Source organism: Leptosomus discolor, chromosome 9, assembly GCF_034619465.1.
Source record: "Leptosomus discolor isolate bLepDis1 chromosome 9, bLepDis1.hap2, whole genome shotgun sequence".
NCBI classification, from domain to species: Eukaryota; Metazoa; Chordata; class Aves; order Leptosomiformes; family Leptosomidae; genus Leptosomus; species Leptosomus discolor.
Window position 1 is genome coordinate 448,139 of NC_141399.1, and position 17,200 is coordinate 465,338.

At 43.1% G+C, this 17,200-nt stretch overlaps 1 protein-coding gene across 2 annotated transcripts in view; it reads left to right on the top strand.

Annotated features, from left to right (window-relative positions):
- TMCC1 (transmembrane and coiled-coil domain family 1) overlaps positions 1-17,200 on the top strand; it is an 84,439-nt gene that overhangs the window by 34,698 nt on the left and 32,541 nt on the right. The window contains exon 1 of one of the 2 annotated variants that reach the window (XM_086469686.1): positions 3,618-3,640. The exons of the other annotated variant lie outside the window; for it this stretch is intronic. Within the exon in view, the coding sequence (XP_086325812.1) occupies positions 3,632-3,640 (9 nt within the window). The 5' untranslated portion in view covers positions 3,618-3,631. Of the gene's footprint in view, positions 1-3,617; positions 3,641-17,200 lie in introns of those variants that run through there. 2 annotated transcript variants of the gene reach the window in all.

Below are 17,200 nucleotides of genomic sequence, written 5' to 3' on the forward strand. Positions count from 1 at the left end.
GTATGGGGTTTGAAAAAACTGTGATAACTTGCAATACTGGATGTAATCGTTATCTACAGGAATTCCACACATTTATCTTAAATCCAGGTACTATACAGAATGGAATACCTGCCAGAAGAAGCATTTTTCACATATTAAGGGAGGGTGAGCGTCTTTCTATAAACATTATTTTTTTTACATAAAAGGTACATGCCAGTGTTTTTTTGTATCCCGAGATGGAGCAGGCATTGCACATCTTTTATGCATGTTTCCCCTGTGACGATCAGGGATGTTGCAGTAGCTTCCCTGAGGTTTGGCTGTGCAGCACCTGTGCTGGAGCAAGCTGTGAATTAGCGAGTGCTCTGCTTCAGTCAGACAGGAGGAAAATGAAATGCTGCTCTCTTCAGCATTAGAAGCTTCAACCGTTTCTTACTCACCAGTTCTTAGTAGAGTGTTTTCTTACAGAAGTATGTAGAATACAGTGGTTGTTCAGATCAATACAGTTTTCCTTAAGAAATAATTTAAACACGTTTAAACTCTCCTTTTAAAGCTAGAAAGAAAACTTCCTGTATGTTTTGACAGTTTATAATCCTCAGGAGGTTGTATTGTATTGAGAGTCTTATCTGTGCTGTATTGAACATCCTGACAGGATCTGTTGTTGTTCAAGCAATTGCTGGAAAATTACAAACCTTTTTACCTTTCAGGTCACTTACTCGAAACAGGCCCAGTACACAGGGGCCTGGGAGTCTCTTGCAACCTGGGCACTGCTTAGACTTGTAAAAAAAAAAAAAAGTATGGAAAGGTGTTAGAAACCAGAGAGGTCGTCCAGCACCGTAAGCTGATTCGGTGTACATGGAAATGGAACATTAAATACGTTAAGCATGTTTTAATTGGATGCATCTAATGAAGATGCAGAGTGGCTAATACTCTCCGTGCATGGTCATTTCCTGTGTGTATATTTCTCTTTTGATTTAGAAGCTGGCAGAAGGTTTCTCTTGTTCTTCTTGCTGTTACTTTTGGAAATCTTAATTTCAGTGAGGAGTTCTGTGGGTATTCTTAGTGATCAGAAGGCGGGTAGTCCACAGGTAAAGAAACCACCCTGGCTTCCCCAGGGGGCAATGGATAACTGATGTTACAGCCAGCATTGAATTTGGGTGCAGTTGCAAAAGAGGAGGGAAAGCGAAAGAAATGGCTTGATAAAGAAGTCAGTAGAGGCATCTAGCAGAAATACAGTGTGTGCAGACATCACATAGTCAAGTATCACGTCTGCCAACAGAAATTAAGCTGTTAAAATCTCTTTGACAAACTGGAACTGCCACAGGGATGTTGGTCAGTGATTACAGTCTTTGGGCAATCACAGACTCGACTGAAGCTATGAACTGTGGAACTGCAGCTCCCAGGTCCTGTACCTCTCCGTCTTAATGACCTTGAGCAGATGGCTTTAAATTGTTGTGCTTCAGTTTTGCTACCTCTGAGATCAGCTGACCCCGCTGTGGGAGATGCATATTCCCCTGCTGCTGCTTCTCTTTCCTCCAAAGTGTTTCCAGCTAAGAAACTCGATATTGGCTGCACTTTTTTTCACACACTCGTGGAATTGCAAGCTAACGTAACTAACTCAGGCATAGTCTTAGCAACACTTTGTATTCATAACATTTAGACAAGTACCTACCCACCCTTCCCATTTCCAAAGGTAAAGAAAAAAAATGACCTGACATTTTATGTTAAAACTGCTTTTGGTAGCAGTACCTTGACTGTTAAACGCGTATTCTCCAGTGTTCTTCGTCTATACCTTCCTTGCCACCTAACTTCTAAAGCAGCCTTTTCTTTGAAGGGAATATTTATGCTAAGTGACTTTCTAATGACTGTCTGCTGTAATCCACAAACAGGCAAATCCACTCCAGTACTGCTGTTTGCAGTAATGCAGCCAGTTGAAGCAACCCAGAACCTTGAAACAGAGAAGGTCTTACGTGGGTCACACGTGATCCCTATCGGCATTGTGGGAGTACAGTGACATTCAGATACAGGACTTTTTCTTTTATTCCTTTGACCTATAAATAACATTAAAGTATTTTTTTAGCAGGAAAGAATGAGGCCACAGCACCTACCTATACATTGGTCGCCACACTCGCTATTATAGCTTCAAGAAAACACCTTGCAGCATTAGTATGACTTACTGCTAGGTAAGGTCAGTGGTTTTCTTCCTGCCCTGTGGTGTGCCTTGCTGTTCCTCCCTTTCTGTCTCTCTGCTTAAAGTTAATTGTGGTTGGACATACTCTGTTTAAAAACAAAATAAGGAACATAGTTGGAAGGGGGAGAAATAATAATGGACTTAAGGGTATAAATCATATTGATTTTTAACGTAACCAAATGCATGCTTGAGCCTGTTTTTTAATGCATCTTGACTCAGAATAGCAGAACATAAATTTCAAGGAACTTTCTCTCTGTATTTTGGTATCCTAACTCCTTGACTGTTGGAAGCAGTATAAAATCATGGGAACCTGAGCTAATTTACTGTAATTTCAAAGTAATGAATATGTATATTCAGAATTTCTACTGGAATTCTCTGAGCTTTTCTGCCCACCAAAAAGAAGATAGGATTTTAAGTGGTCTAGCCGGTAAGAAAGAGAGCTGATAAATGGACTGCCATGCTTTATAAAGAGACTTTCTCCATGCTAGCACATGCTGACTTCTCGCGGTATCTGGCCAATTTTGACTAAAGCTAGAATAGATAACCTGTCTTCATTATGCCATGTAGACAAACTTCCAAAAATTTGGGCTTATGTATCTGCAGTTGCACCAGCATTTTGCTGTGTAAGTACACTCCACACCTCTGCCCCTGCCCATAGCTCTTTTCACTTTTATCAGAATTTTTGCATTCCACATAAATTTAATTTCTGAATGCTGCTGCTGCTCTCTGAAAACCCTGAGATTTGGGCCAAGTGCTCTTCCAGGCAGGAGGTGGCACAGAACACCACATACACCGCTGCACTCCAGCTTCTTGCTGTTCTTAAAACTCCTGGACCTCCCTTGCTGTCCTTTGAGGACTTTCGGTGTAGTGCTCAGGACCCTTTGTTTGTGCGTGTGCTCCTGTGCCTTGCTTCAGGTGTGGCAGTAGCTGGCGAGTCAGCTGTGCACGTGCGCTTGTGTATTTGTGCATGTGTATTTATGCATGTACATTAGTGTCTGATGCTCATTCCAAACTCTTTAAAAGTAGCTTTCATCATAATCTAATAGAATGGTGGTATGAGGTCACACAATGGTGTTTTTTCTTAAGTATCTATCCATGCTTTCGGCCTTCTAGGAAACTGAAATACACTTGGTTTTGGCCCAAACCACAAATGAACAATGCATTTCAGTTTTAATTGAAGAAATTGCTATGAAGTCTCTTAGGGTGCGCTGCCTTACTGGAGCCCACCTAACCACAGAAGTATTTGCTGCTGACAGGAGCAGACCCCTTCTTCCCCCTTACTTCTGGCCGTGTGCTATTGCAGCTGCCCTTGGGTTGGACCTAGAGATTGTGCAGCTGTGGGGAGCCCTTTCAGCTGGTTTATAATATTAACGTTCAGTGACATGTATCGTTATGTCCATAATAGGCTTTGGAGCTTGTTGGTTTGTGCTAAGAGTGGAGATGAAGAAGAAAATACTGCCTTTCATGCCAGTGGTGAGTGAAAAAGCTAAAGACTATGGAAAGAAATCATTGTGCCGTTTTAGACTTGAAATAATTGGGTGTAAAAAGGCCAGGCAAGGAGCTCTTGTTCACAGCTGCGGTTCAGTCACAGTTCACATCATGTGGCTGCATCTCCCATTTATTCATAGCTAGACAGAGTCCCTGGCCACGTGTTCTTCTCCAGGGCAGTGCTGAAAGCTTGCTGGACTCGCAAGGGGCTCGGGCACCACTGGAAGTTGGTTCTGGAGTTTTCTTAAGTAAAATACCATGAGAAGGTCTTCATTCACTGTGTGGGAAGATTTCTGTGGTGAACTATGAGGGACAGTAGGTTAACTTTAGCATTTTATTGGCAGTCTGTACTGGTGGTTTTATTGTCTGTCCTTATTGATGGAGGCAGGAGAACTATGAAGATTCAGAGTATCCTTTTACATGAGCCTAGACCTAAGCATTTTGTTGGATATTTAAAGTTCAGGCCCATGCTATGTTTCATGTGATCTTGCTTAATATTAATAACATTCAGTGTGCACTGCACTTTACTGATGTATGTTTAAAAACCTGATCTCCTCTGTGAATATTTTTAGTATTAGACTATCTAAACCCAGCAAGAGTACAAAGGGTGGCTTCCCCAAAATGGTGAATGATACTAAGTGGTTGTCTGTATAGGAGATTGTCTTTTGTGTATCTGGAACATTGAACATAAGATTATGGGCATACAGATAATCTCATTTCCTCAGGAAACTTAGTGCTGCTGCTCAGAAACACAGAAAATGGACCCAGATGTCACTGGAGAATTGCTGTATATCAGTCAAGACAGATGTTTATCCCACATGTTAAACTTTGAAATTGTATCCCTTCAGAATCTTCTTGTCTGGCAAAAGGAATGTATCTTGAGTGAGTAAAAATCCCGAGTTCAAAAGGATGGAATTATTGTAGATTCGTAGTATGAGTGAGAACCAGAGAGCAGCCGTTTGCAGGCACTCTCCAGGCATTGCCTTTCTCCAGTAATCCTGCTGCTATAGGTTCATACTAGAATCATAGAATCATGGAGTCATGAGGTTGGAAAAGACCTCTAAGATCATCAAGGCTGACCGTCAACCCAACACCACCATGCCACTAAACCATGTCTCGAAGTGCCACATCTACAGGCCTTTTAAATGTCTCTAGGGATGGTGACGCCACCACTTCTCTGGGCAGCCTGTTCCGGTGTTTGACCACTCCTTCAGTAAAGAAATTTTTCCTAATGTCCAAACTAAACCTCCGCTGCTGCAACTTAAGGCCATTTCCTCTCATCCTAAAAATAATATTACAAATAAATTTCTACAATGTTTGGTTCTCCTTGCTGTCTTGAGAACAGTGAGCTCAGTCTGCATGAATTTGTGCCTGAAGAACACAGGTGAAGTAGTTGTTTGCAGCCATTTCTTGGAGTGGGTCCTGTTGCTGCTGCCACAGTCTTCCTGCACTGTAGATCCTCTACTGATTGCAATGCAATTTCCTCATCAGCTGAGCTGGAAATATTCCCTCCCTCATGCCTCAGTCACTAAAACACACTGGATTCTTAATTATCCGCCACAGTTGCATGCTGTCATATCGTTTGCCTGCAGTCTCCTTCCGTTGTCTCCCTGTTCTGGTGTTTTCCTCTGTAGCTGTTGGGCTCAGCTGCCTTCCAGATGAGTAGTTAACTAGACAGATGAGCCTCCCAATGTGTTTTGGAGTGAGATAGTTACTTTTGCACCCTTCCTGCCTTCTCTCTCCCATAGCAGTATTTTGAGGTATGGTTTCTTTTCTGGTGCTGTTTGGTTACACATCCCAGCTATTATTTAACAGAGCCTTTTACATAGCTATTTCATCTTCCAGTTAAATGGGGGGACACGACACAGCAATGACGCACCAAACCAGACCTTCAGTTTCTTATTTGTCAGTAATAAAGCTTGTCTGAAATGTTTGGAGAGAGAGCTTTTAAAAACAGAAAGTTCAAAAGTAGTCTTGTTAGCAAACCGAGGGGGGAGAGCTTCAGGTTCTTCTACTGTTCTGATCTCAACAGAGCAGACATAAATCTAGTAATGTCTGTGTTCTTCTGCCTTTATTTAGGGAAAGACTCGGAACTCTGCTGTGGTGGCTTGGGAAGATTTACTAATCTGGCATTTAATTTCTAAAGAAGCCCATACTCTTAGGTGCTTTGGTACATGGTGCTGTGCACCGTCTTCCTGGCAGTGCCTCGCTAAGTCTGTGCCTGTGCTGCGCGCTACAGCTACACGCAGGGGAAGTAGAAGCCCACACGAATTGGCCTTGGTCAGAGCGCTTCACACAAGTGAGTGAAATTATACTCATTTTGAAGTGTGAGGTTCGGTATGAAAATTCAGCTTTACAGTAATTTATTCCCTATTCTGCTGTGTTGTTTCTGTAGTAGTTTTTCCAGATTAGTGTACTCTCATTCTCCTGAGTGTTGTTGCTGTTGCTCAGGCTGATGGTTGAGTTGCTGGATGTCATGGGCTAGATTTTTTTTTTTTTTTTTCCCTTCCATGTAAGCTGGGTTAAATGTATATATTGGTGAATACAGGGTAATGGAAGGGATAAATTTTAATGCTGCTTCAGTGCTTTTAACTAAAGAAGCTCTTGCATTTAGTTACTGTGGACAGACTGGTCTGTAAGTCCTTTTTTTGCTGACGCTGATCGTCTGTGTGCATGCTGTTTGCTGAGTTGCCTGTGTGGCTGGCCCTGCTGTGTCGATGCTGTGGAGCCAGGATCAGGTTCTGGCTGACAGCTGGCTGGGATGGGATTACCAAAGAGATCACGCGCCCTGTCAGGGTTTGGGGAGCTTGGCTTTCCCATCTGGGGTGCGCAGCCCCGCTGCTGAGGTCTCATTCCCGCAGGCCCTGCCTGCTTGGTTTTAGAAGGAAAACGTGCCCCTCCTGCCAGTGCAGGGTCGAGAATGGGAGGCGGGGTAGTGAGCCTGGGGGACAACTGGGGAGCAGAGACCGAAGTGCTAGCTCATCTGCTCGCAGGCAGTCTGGGTGTAGAAGCCAAGAAGCTCTGACTAATCTGGCGTGTGATGAACAATTAGTGAAACTTGTGCAGCTTTACAGTACCAGTGCTTTATTTAGCATGCTTGCGTTTCGCTGACTGCGGTGCATTAAACCTGACTGTTCAGGCTGTTCTGTAGATTCTAGAGATCACCCCTGAATTCTTGTCACAGTTCATCTCTTGGACAACTTTTAGTACACTTGGACACTTCTCAAGGATCATCCTCCTCTTACCTGCTCATGCCCTGGCCCTTCATGATCAGGTTTCATGGGCAGTGTTTGTTTCCAGATATTTTTGTTGAGCCAACCATCTGGAATGTGACCTTTGTTTTTTTTTTTTTTTAGTGTATATAATTAATGGTTTTAGCAAGGTAAAGGGAAATTTTACATTATTCAACTTAAAAGTTTAGAGAAAAAATCATTTAAAGTATTAAGATTTGTTGAAGGGCCTATATGTATGCTATGTATGCTGTAGATTTTTTAAAGTTTGGGTGGTTCAATCCTGCCAGTCAGTGTGAGGACCTGCTCCTGCGTCTGTGACTTCCTTGGGGCCTTTGCTGACAGGACACCTCCCAGGCCAGTGCCCTATGCTGCCACGGCCCCATGTACGGCTGGAGTAGCAGATTCTCCACGCTGGAATGACATAAAGACAGCATTTAGCTATTCCATTGGCATGTACCACCTGAGTAGTCATTTACTGTCTCCTCTAGAGAAGAGGCAGCAGCAGAGATGAGATGACCTCTGTTCTTTACCGCTGAAGTATTGCCATACAGTCAAACGGCATAAACACGCTCCACGAAGAACTGGTTAGTGCTGTCTGCTAGTCTGAGGTCCGCTTACGGTAGAGCTCCTTCAGTTTCATAAGACTGTTTCCTTCACAATTAATCATGACTCTGTAGACATTAATTTTGTGAGGCTGGCATAATGCATTATTGATAAATGATAATCTGGTGTCTGTATTCATTTGGCAGTAGATCCAAAATTATGTATACCAAAGAATTTAAAATGCAACCCAGTAATTGGAGAATCACAGAATCACTGAAGTTGGAAGGGACTTCTGGAGATTGTCTAGTCCAGCCCCTGTGCCTAAGGCCGGGGCAGTTAAAGCAGGTTGCCCAGGACCATGGTGGGGGTTGGTGCTGACTCCAGGGATGGAGTCTGGGCAACCTACTGCAATGTTTGATCACCCTTGCAGTAAAAAAAATGTGTGGTTTTCTTGGTTTATTTTTTTGTTTTAATGTTTAAAGTGCCTCGTAACTTCACAGTGAATAGTTTCAGCACAGAGAAATCTTTTAAGATAAAGTCTTTTCAGGACTTAAACTTGTTTGAAAATTGCAGTTGATTTAATGCAGTAACCCAGGAATCCCATTGGACTGAGTCCTTGAGGAAGGGAATTTTGATGATAACATGGGTTGTAAGGAAGATGCAGAGCCCTTTGTGCCCTCATAGACTGAAAATGGATACTGAGATAGCAGGGGAGTAGGAGCAAATACTTAAAATGTAAAAGTACATAACTATCTAGCTGTTCCTCCAGGAGGCCTGCAATAAAAGTAAATAACTGTTCAGTACTTCATGTAGTATGGTCCAGGCAGTATGTGAAAGACGGCAGTTTTCTGAAGTTTCTCTAAATAGAGATGAAATGCCGAGAAGATTTAAAAAGAAAAACTCGACTTGGTTGTGTGAAATACAGACCTTGCATGTTGCCCCAACTGCTTGTGTTACCGTGAAGACTGCATTCTATATGTAGCTGTTTTAAAACTGTACGTATACTCTTAAAAAAACCCTCACTGTGCATCAGCTACTATCTGTCACTCTGTCTAGCCATGTGTTTCAGGTTACTGAGGATTACCAGTCTAGAGTTTCTTCTGCTTCCTTCTGAGTAAACCTGATTTCTAGACTAAATGACTGCTGTGTTCCAGGAGGTAATTACCTGAAAGATTAAATAGCTTGTATGTAGAGAATGGTGCTGATGTCTTGGAAGCCATGGTAGTATTTCAGCTAGAGGCTTGCTACACAGCGATATAAACCTTATTTCTATTGATTTTATTGCTGAAAGATTAGCAAACAGTATTTATATCCCATTTTATAGAAAGGGCAGTAAATTGTGTTATTATGCCATGGAGAAGCAACGCTTAATTATTCAAGTAGCTCAGTGGATATTTTGACCAAAACTCCATCTTCCAATGTAGAAATTAGTTCTGTTTTTAACAACGTGAGACACTCTTCTGCAATTATTTAGCAGAGTTGCTTCTGAGAGGGTATTTTAATGCACTACTTTTGACTTGTCTCCTGGGTGAGGTTTGTGTGTGATCTTCTCTGTATGCTCTTTGTTGTCTTACAACAAAGCTGAGCTGCCTTCAGCTAATCAATGACAGTTTTCATTAAAAACGTGTGGGAAAACTCCAGTCAGGAAGCAGAAAATGACTAGGTACTTTCAGAGAAGTTTTATTGCCTGCTTTGAGGTCAGGCTTTTGAATGGGGAGATTGGTTAAGCAGTTAGAGGTGGTACAGTGAGAAGGCAGGACTTGTCAGTACATCGCTCCTTTGTTTGTACATGGCTCCCTTTCCTGAGATAGGTGACGAAGGATGAGCAGCTGGAAGCGGAGAGAGTGCATTTGGTGGAATTTGCTATGTCACTCCAGCCATCCTCTTTTAACTGGCAAGTGTTAGTCCAGATAAGGTAGGCTAATGAGGAATAAACTGCTGTGACTGTTCGGTTATCTGGGGTGATTTTACTGAAAGTTCAGTGAGCGACTCGGGCAGCGGCTGTGAGCAAGATGATGATACAGAGCTGGGGCGGTGCGGACAGACGCTTCCTGGAGGGAGTGTGCATCCGTCGGCTGAGGAGGATGCTGCCTTTGCCATGTGGTTTCTAAGCTGTTGATTGAAAGTATTGGTAGTTTAAGAATTTCTCCATGAGCTAGCAACAAATAGCAATAAATTTTATTTTAATGCTAGTTTAAGCACTAAATATGTTATGTGTTTGTATGTGTTCTCTTCGTGGCGCTGCCACGCAGCCACAAAGCCTTTTGGAGCAGCATGTGCCAAGAGCGTTTGTGTGCACATGGAGCAGCCGTGGGCACAAGTGGGGTTTTGGAAGCTTGCAGTGCCGGTGGGCAGTGACTGGTGTCCCAGTCAGGCTGGCGGTGGCCTGGCACGTCTCTGTGCAGCTGTAAACACTGCTTACACTGGTTTGGAGAGGTGACCGTATCTGTGTGGGCTCATTGTGACCCTGGTGGGACCTTATCATCCATCTGAGTGGTCATCGACACTAGATGCTAGGCAGAGCCTGTATGGTAAATTGAGAGTAAGAATGAATTCATGTGTATTGGGATCAATGCATTATTACAGTAAACCATAGGAATGTACCAACCTGAGTTAGACCAAAGCTTCCTTAATTAATTTTTATGAATTTTTTTTAGAACATGCTTTAAGTTAAACCAGACTGAGACATACAAAATTTTTAATTTTAATTACCAAAAAAAAAAAAAAAAAAAGAGGTGGGCACAAGAAAGGACTTGTTTTCCAAATATTCAGCAGTATAAAAGCTTAAACCAGTGTGAGGGAAAGGCATAACATGATAATTCTGGCGCACTGTCGGATTATCAACAATCCCTCCACTGCGGTGGCTTCTGCAAAGGTTCACATTTTTGTTACAGGTTTAGAGCATGCCAGTCCTAACACTGCCGATACACTTGCTGAGCAAGACGATGGGACAAGGTTACCTTTGAAAACTGATCATGGTTACTGATCAGTTGGCAGGGACTGCTGTAAGAACAGAAGGTGTGCTCACTGGCTAAACCTGAAATGCATTTATTTCCCAAAACTGTAAACTCAAGTGAGGTAGCAGTAAGTCAGAAAACAAAGCTTGTGTTTTGATGTTGACGGAAGCGGAGGGAGGAGCACAACGCTTCTTGTTTTTAAGCCCACCTCTTGTTGTTGCAGTTTTTCTAAGTATTTCTGCAGTTCTTGCACCTTTTGCGTTTTCCTGTCTCTAAACAAGACCTTTGCTGGCGTTGCTATTGAGCAGGGCTGCTAAGCAAAAGCAGGAATCAGGCGGGTGGCAATAGTGGCAGATTGGTGCTGGAGGCCAAATCGTGGTGGGGCCACCCGTGGGACAGCTTGTAACAGAGCAGGCTTCCCTGAAACAGGATCTAGTTATTACAAATCCAGTGAATATACTAATGTGGATTATCCATGTTTGTGACCTGAAAAACTGTGAGGGAAATGTACAGTGGGTGGCTCTTAGACTTAGTATCCACCTCTGCTTTCCTTGAATGAGTGTGGTACAGACAACCAGGCTGATTAGCAATTAGCAGAACATATTCCATGTGGAAACATGCCTGGTGAATAAATTAACATCTTAAAAATAACTTTCTTTTTGCAGATAGATCTGTTATGTATAGATGGTGAATGCAGTTGTCTGGCTGCAGAGCAGCAAGCTGTGAAGGAACTTCTCTCACTGCTTCTCCCCCAGAAGAATAAATTGTCTCACCACCCAACAGTTTCCCAAAACATACTGGATACGCTTACTATGCTTATTCAAGGCATAAAATGAAAGCTTTGTCTTGACATGTTTTCCCCAGAGAGCTCATTTACACCCCCAGATCTTGCTTGGGGTCTGTTCTGCCCGTCGTGCCTTGTGGACTTGCGCTTGGCAGAGGAGGGCAGGAGGAAGGCTCCCTGCCTGCTTCGCAGAAGAACCTTGCTGGCTGTCCCGCCACAGAGGGACAGACCAGATGCATCACATCTTATAGCCACGTTTCCAGTCCAACAGCTCCTCCTAATTCTCTTGGGGCATCCCAACTGTGATAGGGCACCCTACAGCTGCGCAGGGGGCACTGGCTGGGCTATGGGTGTTTCATTTGTCTCACCTGGGACTGTGCAATGCACAAGGCTTCTGTGCTATCTTCAGCAGGGCAGGTTTTGAATTTGTCTGCAGTTTGCTCCTTGACTTGTAGTAGGAGTCTGAGCAGCCTCCTATGGCAGGTTACAGAGGAAGAGATTTTGAGGTTACACCTCGCCCCGAGCTCTAGAAGAGTGTAAAGCTTGTCATTCATCCCAGCAGTCTTCCCGTTGCAAGAAAATGTGAGGTGGTGTTCTGTGGACTATGGGGGTGTTTTATTTGGTTTCTAAAATAAACTTCCAAGACCATTGCCAGCAGATGTGTTTTGCTTTTTGGTTTTATTATTCTCCAGAAAACAACACTCTCACTTCAGATGTGTTCCTGATGGGGTCAGCGATGAAGTATTTTTAGCAGACTCGGTAACTCTTCTGCAGGGCATTCATGCCTTGCTTGTTCAGAGCTGCAGTTGCTTTCTCAAACATGCATTCGGGGCTTCTGCCAAGACACCCAGGGTACTTACTGCTTCGTATTACAAGGTCCTGCTTTGTCAGGGCAGATTCAGCCTGACAGGGCTGGAGCTGGTCTCTGCTAACGTAACTGCGGTACAGCATGTTCGGCCGGCAGAGGGGCGCTGGGGTTAGACTGCGTGCTTCCCTCGCTGCGTACCCAGCATGGAGGGCTCGCTGCCTGCCTACGAAACCGTACGTCTTGTGGCTTTCTCCTTTCTCGTGTGTCAGCGGTGTTAGGGTTGTGAATGTGGCTGGTTTGCTGGGCAGAGACCTAAGCCACCAGCAAATCCTCAGGTTCAGCACTTTTGTTTGCTGCTGCTGGAGTTTGCTTTTTAAAAAATCAGGCTGCAAGCTGCTGCCTGTTGCGACACCGAAGGAGTGAAATCCAGTATCTTCTGTCTGTGCTCTCGTAAGACTGGATGAGAATTTTTTTCTCTGCTTGTTGCTCTGTAGTAAGCGATGTTTGTGGCCCAGCCTGAGCTCAATATTAAGATAAGGAAAACTGCTTGCACTGCTGAGGTGCTGTTTGTCTTTTAGGTGTTTGATCTGTCCTTGCTGTGGAGGTAAAGATTTTGTGTTGGGAGAATCCCAGTGAATGCAAAGAATCTTCAGTTTGAATGGTTTAGTGATTAGAAAAGATTTCTTTTGGGTTTATGGTTAGAGCTTCTGCAGTTACAGTAAGTGATTTCTTCCAGGGAGCTTTAAGGTCAGGCTTCCTCGTGGTAGTCCTCCGCAAAATATTCTGGAATTTGTCCCAAACAGCACAGAATATGGAGATCATGTCAGAAGGTGCCACGTACGGATTTAGTGAACAGCAAGGAATGTGAACAGCAGAGGAAACATGGTTGAGATCAACTTTTAATAATGTTTAGAATCTCTTTAGCATTTAATTATTGTGTTTCATCAGGCAGTTCTAGGAAAATCCCTGTTCTTCACGAGAGAAATGTGCTTTTTTGAAAGTCTGCCTGCATATCCTAGTTTCACTGGAAGTGTTTTGGTTGACTCTAAAATCGGGTTCTTCATTAAGAAAACAATGGTGAACCCCGTAGCAGTTCCCTTCCCTCAATCTAGAGGAAATTTCACCACCCCTGGGATGGCTGGCAGCGTTAGCACTGATTTTATCTCCCCGTTCACGTTGTGGTGCTGTGCCTGGCGACCTTTCTGCCTTACGCTGGCTCTTGTGAAGGCAGGCTTTGTTGGAAGTGGGTTCGGCTTCGCTTTGGCATCTGCTGGCTGGTGAGGTGGGGGACCTTGCTCTGAGGTTACGGCAGGTCGGTCTGGGCTGCGGGGTCCCAGCCCAGTGGGCACATGTGCCCAGGGAGCTGGGGGAGCGGCTGCGAGTCAGCGTGCTCCGGAGGGCCGAAATCGGGAGAATGACACACTGTGTTTGGCCGCGTACGCTTGTTCCCAGAGGACAGAGCTGCATTGTCGGGACAGAGAAAAGTGAAAATACTAAAAGCATTCAAATTATTTTCTTTTCATTTGGGGAGCCTTTCTCTTTTGTGGAGCTCTGCTAAGCAGCCAGGCGGCACGTAGAGCCACTGACAGAATTTTAAGGTGAGCTGGGAGCAGAAGGAACATCTGGGCTGGTATGGTTTTTGCTTTTCTGCAGCTTATAGGGAAGGGGGTTTATGTTTTTATATGAGACGTTATCAAAGCTAGGCTAAGATGCCTGGAGAACTAGTACAAAAGATAAGTGACTGATCTGTTTAGAAGGAGAAAATGTTTTTAGTCAATCTGTTTTCAGCTTTTTTTGTGGTACATATTCCATTTTGATGACTGATACTTTGAGGTTTAAAAATTCAGCTTTCTTGTGTCATCAGTTTAGCTGCAAGTACCTGGGTCTTCAGTACCTCTCCAACAAAGCCAGGAAAGACCAGATTTTCTGCTATTCATATGCCTACAGTTCAAGGAAATATGGGTTAAAGGGAAGAAGTTTTGTAGCGGAAAGGACATGTTATATGTATTCTTTTATAAGCTGTCCATGGAAAAACCAGCACAGTGCTACATATTTACAAAACTTTTTTGTAGGTCATCTGCAAGGAAGAATTACGTATTTGTTGTTGCAAAGAATTTTGAGTTGTGGCAGTTTCTTTTTTGGTAAAACAGAGGGTGTTTGGGTTTTCTCAGTGGTTTGTTTTCTTGTGGTTTTCTTTTTTTTTTTTTTTTTTTTTTAAATAGTGCTTTGACATTCTACTTTCACCACGGCCACCAAGAAGTATCAACCCAGGACAGCGACTTATTGTTCAGGATGATTTGTCATTGCTATTCAGGATGCTGCAGCTTCCTCATAATAACCAAGCTGTTAAATTAGCAGGATATTATCAATTGGAAGCTTCATTGTTGTCATTAACCTCGAGAAGGTAGCTGTTAAAATAGCTAGGGCAAATAGCAGTTCATTTTTTTACAGAGCTAGGGTCATATCCTGAACAATTTAATTGCTAGTCAGATTTCCCTGTACTGTGAAACATCTTAAGAGATGATCATAACCCAAATGAAATCTTAAACAAACCAAGCAGAACGCAACAGTCTTAAAACAATGAGAGGGCAGCAGGGGAAGGTGAAGTTCCAGACACAGAGAAGCCCTAATAAGCACACTTTCACCGTGGTGGGTGGATGTTCGGGAGAAAAGAACTGAAATTAATCCAAATTGGAATGTCTGGAGCATACGGCCAGAGCGTCAGGAAGCAGAAGAGGATGCCTGTCAGAGGAGGGTTGGGCTGGTAGGGATGGGGTTCAGGGTGAGGCAGCAGAAACACTTGGGGCATTCATGGCAGCTCTGCTTCCCAGCAGCTGGTTGTCGGGCTGAGGATACGCCCTTGTATTCAAAACTGGGGTTTAGCAAATCAACAGAAGAAGTGAAGTTCAGAGGGGAAGCAGCATGAAGATCGAGGTTTCAGAAGGAGCAAAACTGAGCTGAGGATGAAGCCTCTCAATGAGGACACAATAGAGTAGGTTCAAGGGATATTTCCATGGTTTTTGACTGCAAGAGTGAAGGTAGAGATGCTCTCGAGGCTAACACTAGATAAGAGCGCTTCTGGAAGAAGAGTGTTGTCTAAAAGGACAGATGTAGAAACAACACATTCATAAGGTGTCCAAATGCGTAAAGCAACACCAGAAGTCAGAACTGGCAATGGGTGTGATGTGGGTGACAAACCAATGAAAAAAAGGTTAAAGACAGTGGTATCTTCCTGAGCAGTATGTAGTATTAAAAGATTTTTAATCAAATAGGGAGAAATGCAAAAGCAAATGCTTCCTGCTTTATGAAGAACTCGATTCCAAAGACAACATCAATTCAGCCATTTCTTTGCCATCAGTAATGCATCAGTTTGGATTTAAGGTTGCATACGCTATACCCTGTAGACCAGTATTTATTTGGGGAGGCAGGGGGTGCTAACTTGGGGAAGATTGATGGAGAAGACAAATATAACCTGAAAATATTCAAACACAAATGCTGGTTTCTGTGATAGCCTTCCTGCCTCTGTCATCTGTGGGAAGGGACAGAATTGCCTGATTTCTGTCAGTGAGTTGAGCTTGAACACATCTTGAGAGCATTTGATCATTATATGGCTCTCTGCCCACGTACAATGGTCTGGTGTGATGTAACTTCGTAAGCTTCTGGATAGGATCACCATGAGCGAAGGTTATCAGAGCTCATGACTTCTGGATTGATCAATCCATGAAGTTGCTCAAATTATTATTTCGCTCTTTAAAGAAAGGAATAAATAGGGATTGTTGTGTGCCACTGACTTCAGCAGGCGCTTGTACATCATGAACCCAGAGTGCACACAGAAGCAGAATTCGTATTTTGTTTGATACTCGCTCTGAAACCTGCAAAAGCAAGAACATTTTCTTTCGTCTGGATTCCTCCATGTAATCAGTGGCCCTCTTCACAGTTTGCATTCATGTCTTGGTTTTGCGTTCTGGAATAAAGGAGCCTTCTCTAGAACGTCTTCACATCATATTTATGGCTTGTGGGGAATCTACTTTCTTCTGCACCCAGCCTGCTGTGACATTATTAGTTCTAACTATGTGACTTAAGAATTTACTTCATGAATCATATTATGCAAATCTGATAGATGGGCTTGCTGAAATTTATGTGCTGCTATCGGTGAGTTTCATCGGCTTTTCTGGTTTTAGGATTGTTGTAAAAGTTCTGCAAGTTCTGAATACAGGTTTGAATTTTCAGTTATACTGTGACTTCCATCTGCTTGCATGGCCGAAGAGCATTCAGAAGCAAACAAACAGAAACAAAGAAAAGAAAACATACTGCTTTGCAGCTGTAAATGACTGTGGAGGTTAAGCTCCTTTAGAAATCAGTAAGCATGTTCTGAGGTGATCTTTCGCTTTTGATCTGAGAGGAGAGGTGTCAAATTCAATGTAAGACCTGAGATGTATTACTGAGTTAACAAATTAGCCTCTGTCAGCTAAGCTGTAGTAACCCGTCATGTCATGTGCTTATTGCACATTTTAACTCATTGCCAGGTAGGAACAGAATCTTGATCTACAGCCTTTAGGTTCAGGCAAATGCATCCTCGCAATTGCAGTGGCCAAGACAACTTGTGTTTTCAAATACTGCAGTTAACACGCAGCAACTCAGCACGTCGATACGAGCTCTTTGTTGACACTTCAAGGATGTTCTGTCACTGAATGGTAAAAACTAAACCACCAAGACAGTTGCTGAAGGATGAGAAGATACTTTTTGTGGGGACTTTTTTGTCGTTTTTGGTTTTGTTGGGGTTTTTTTGGTCTTTTCTGATATTTTGATAAGAAAGTGTGAGAGGGTAAAGTTTGGTAGCTCAAAAATCTTTTAAGTGTAACCAGAAGTAATCAATTTGGTAGATATCCAATACAACTGAAAGCTGACAAATGAAGTTTTGTTTAAAGGAAATGAAAGTGATTTCAACCACACCTGTTTGCCTTTCCAAGTTGTTATTGCAGAAAACATAGTGTAAAGACTAAAAGAAGTGTTTTGGGGGGTGAGGGGGTGTATTCTATATCATTTAGACTTATATCAGATACTGTGATGGTGTTCACGCCAGCAGTATTGAGAAGTGAAACACCAAGCCTACTTGGAAATTTTCCATTTCATCTCTGTGCAGTTTTTAGGTTGCAGCTTTATTGGTAAACTTAATCCTTTATGCAGACTGGGCATTTTGCCTTGATTGTGGTTTCTGCT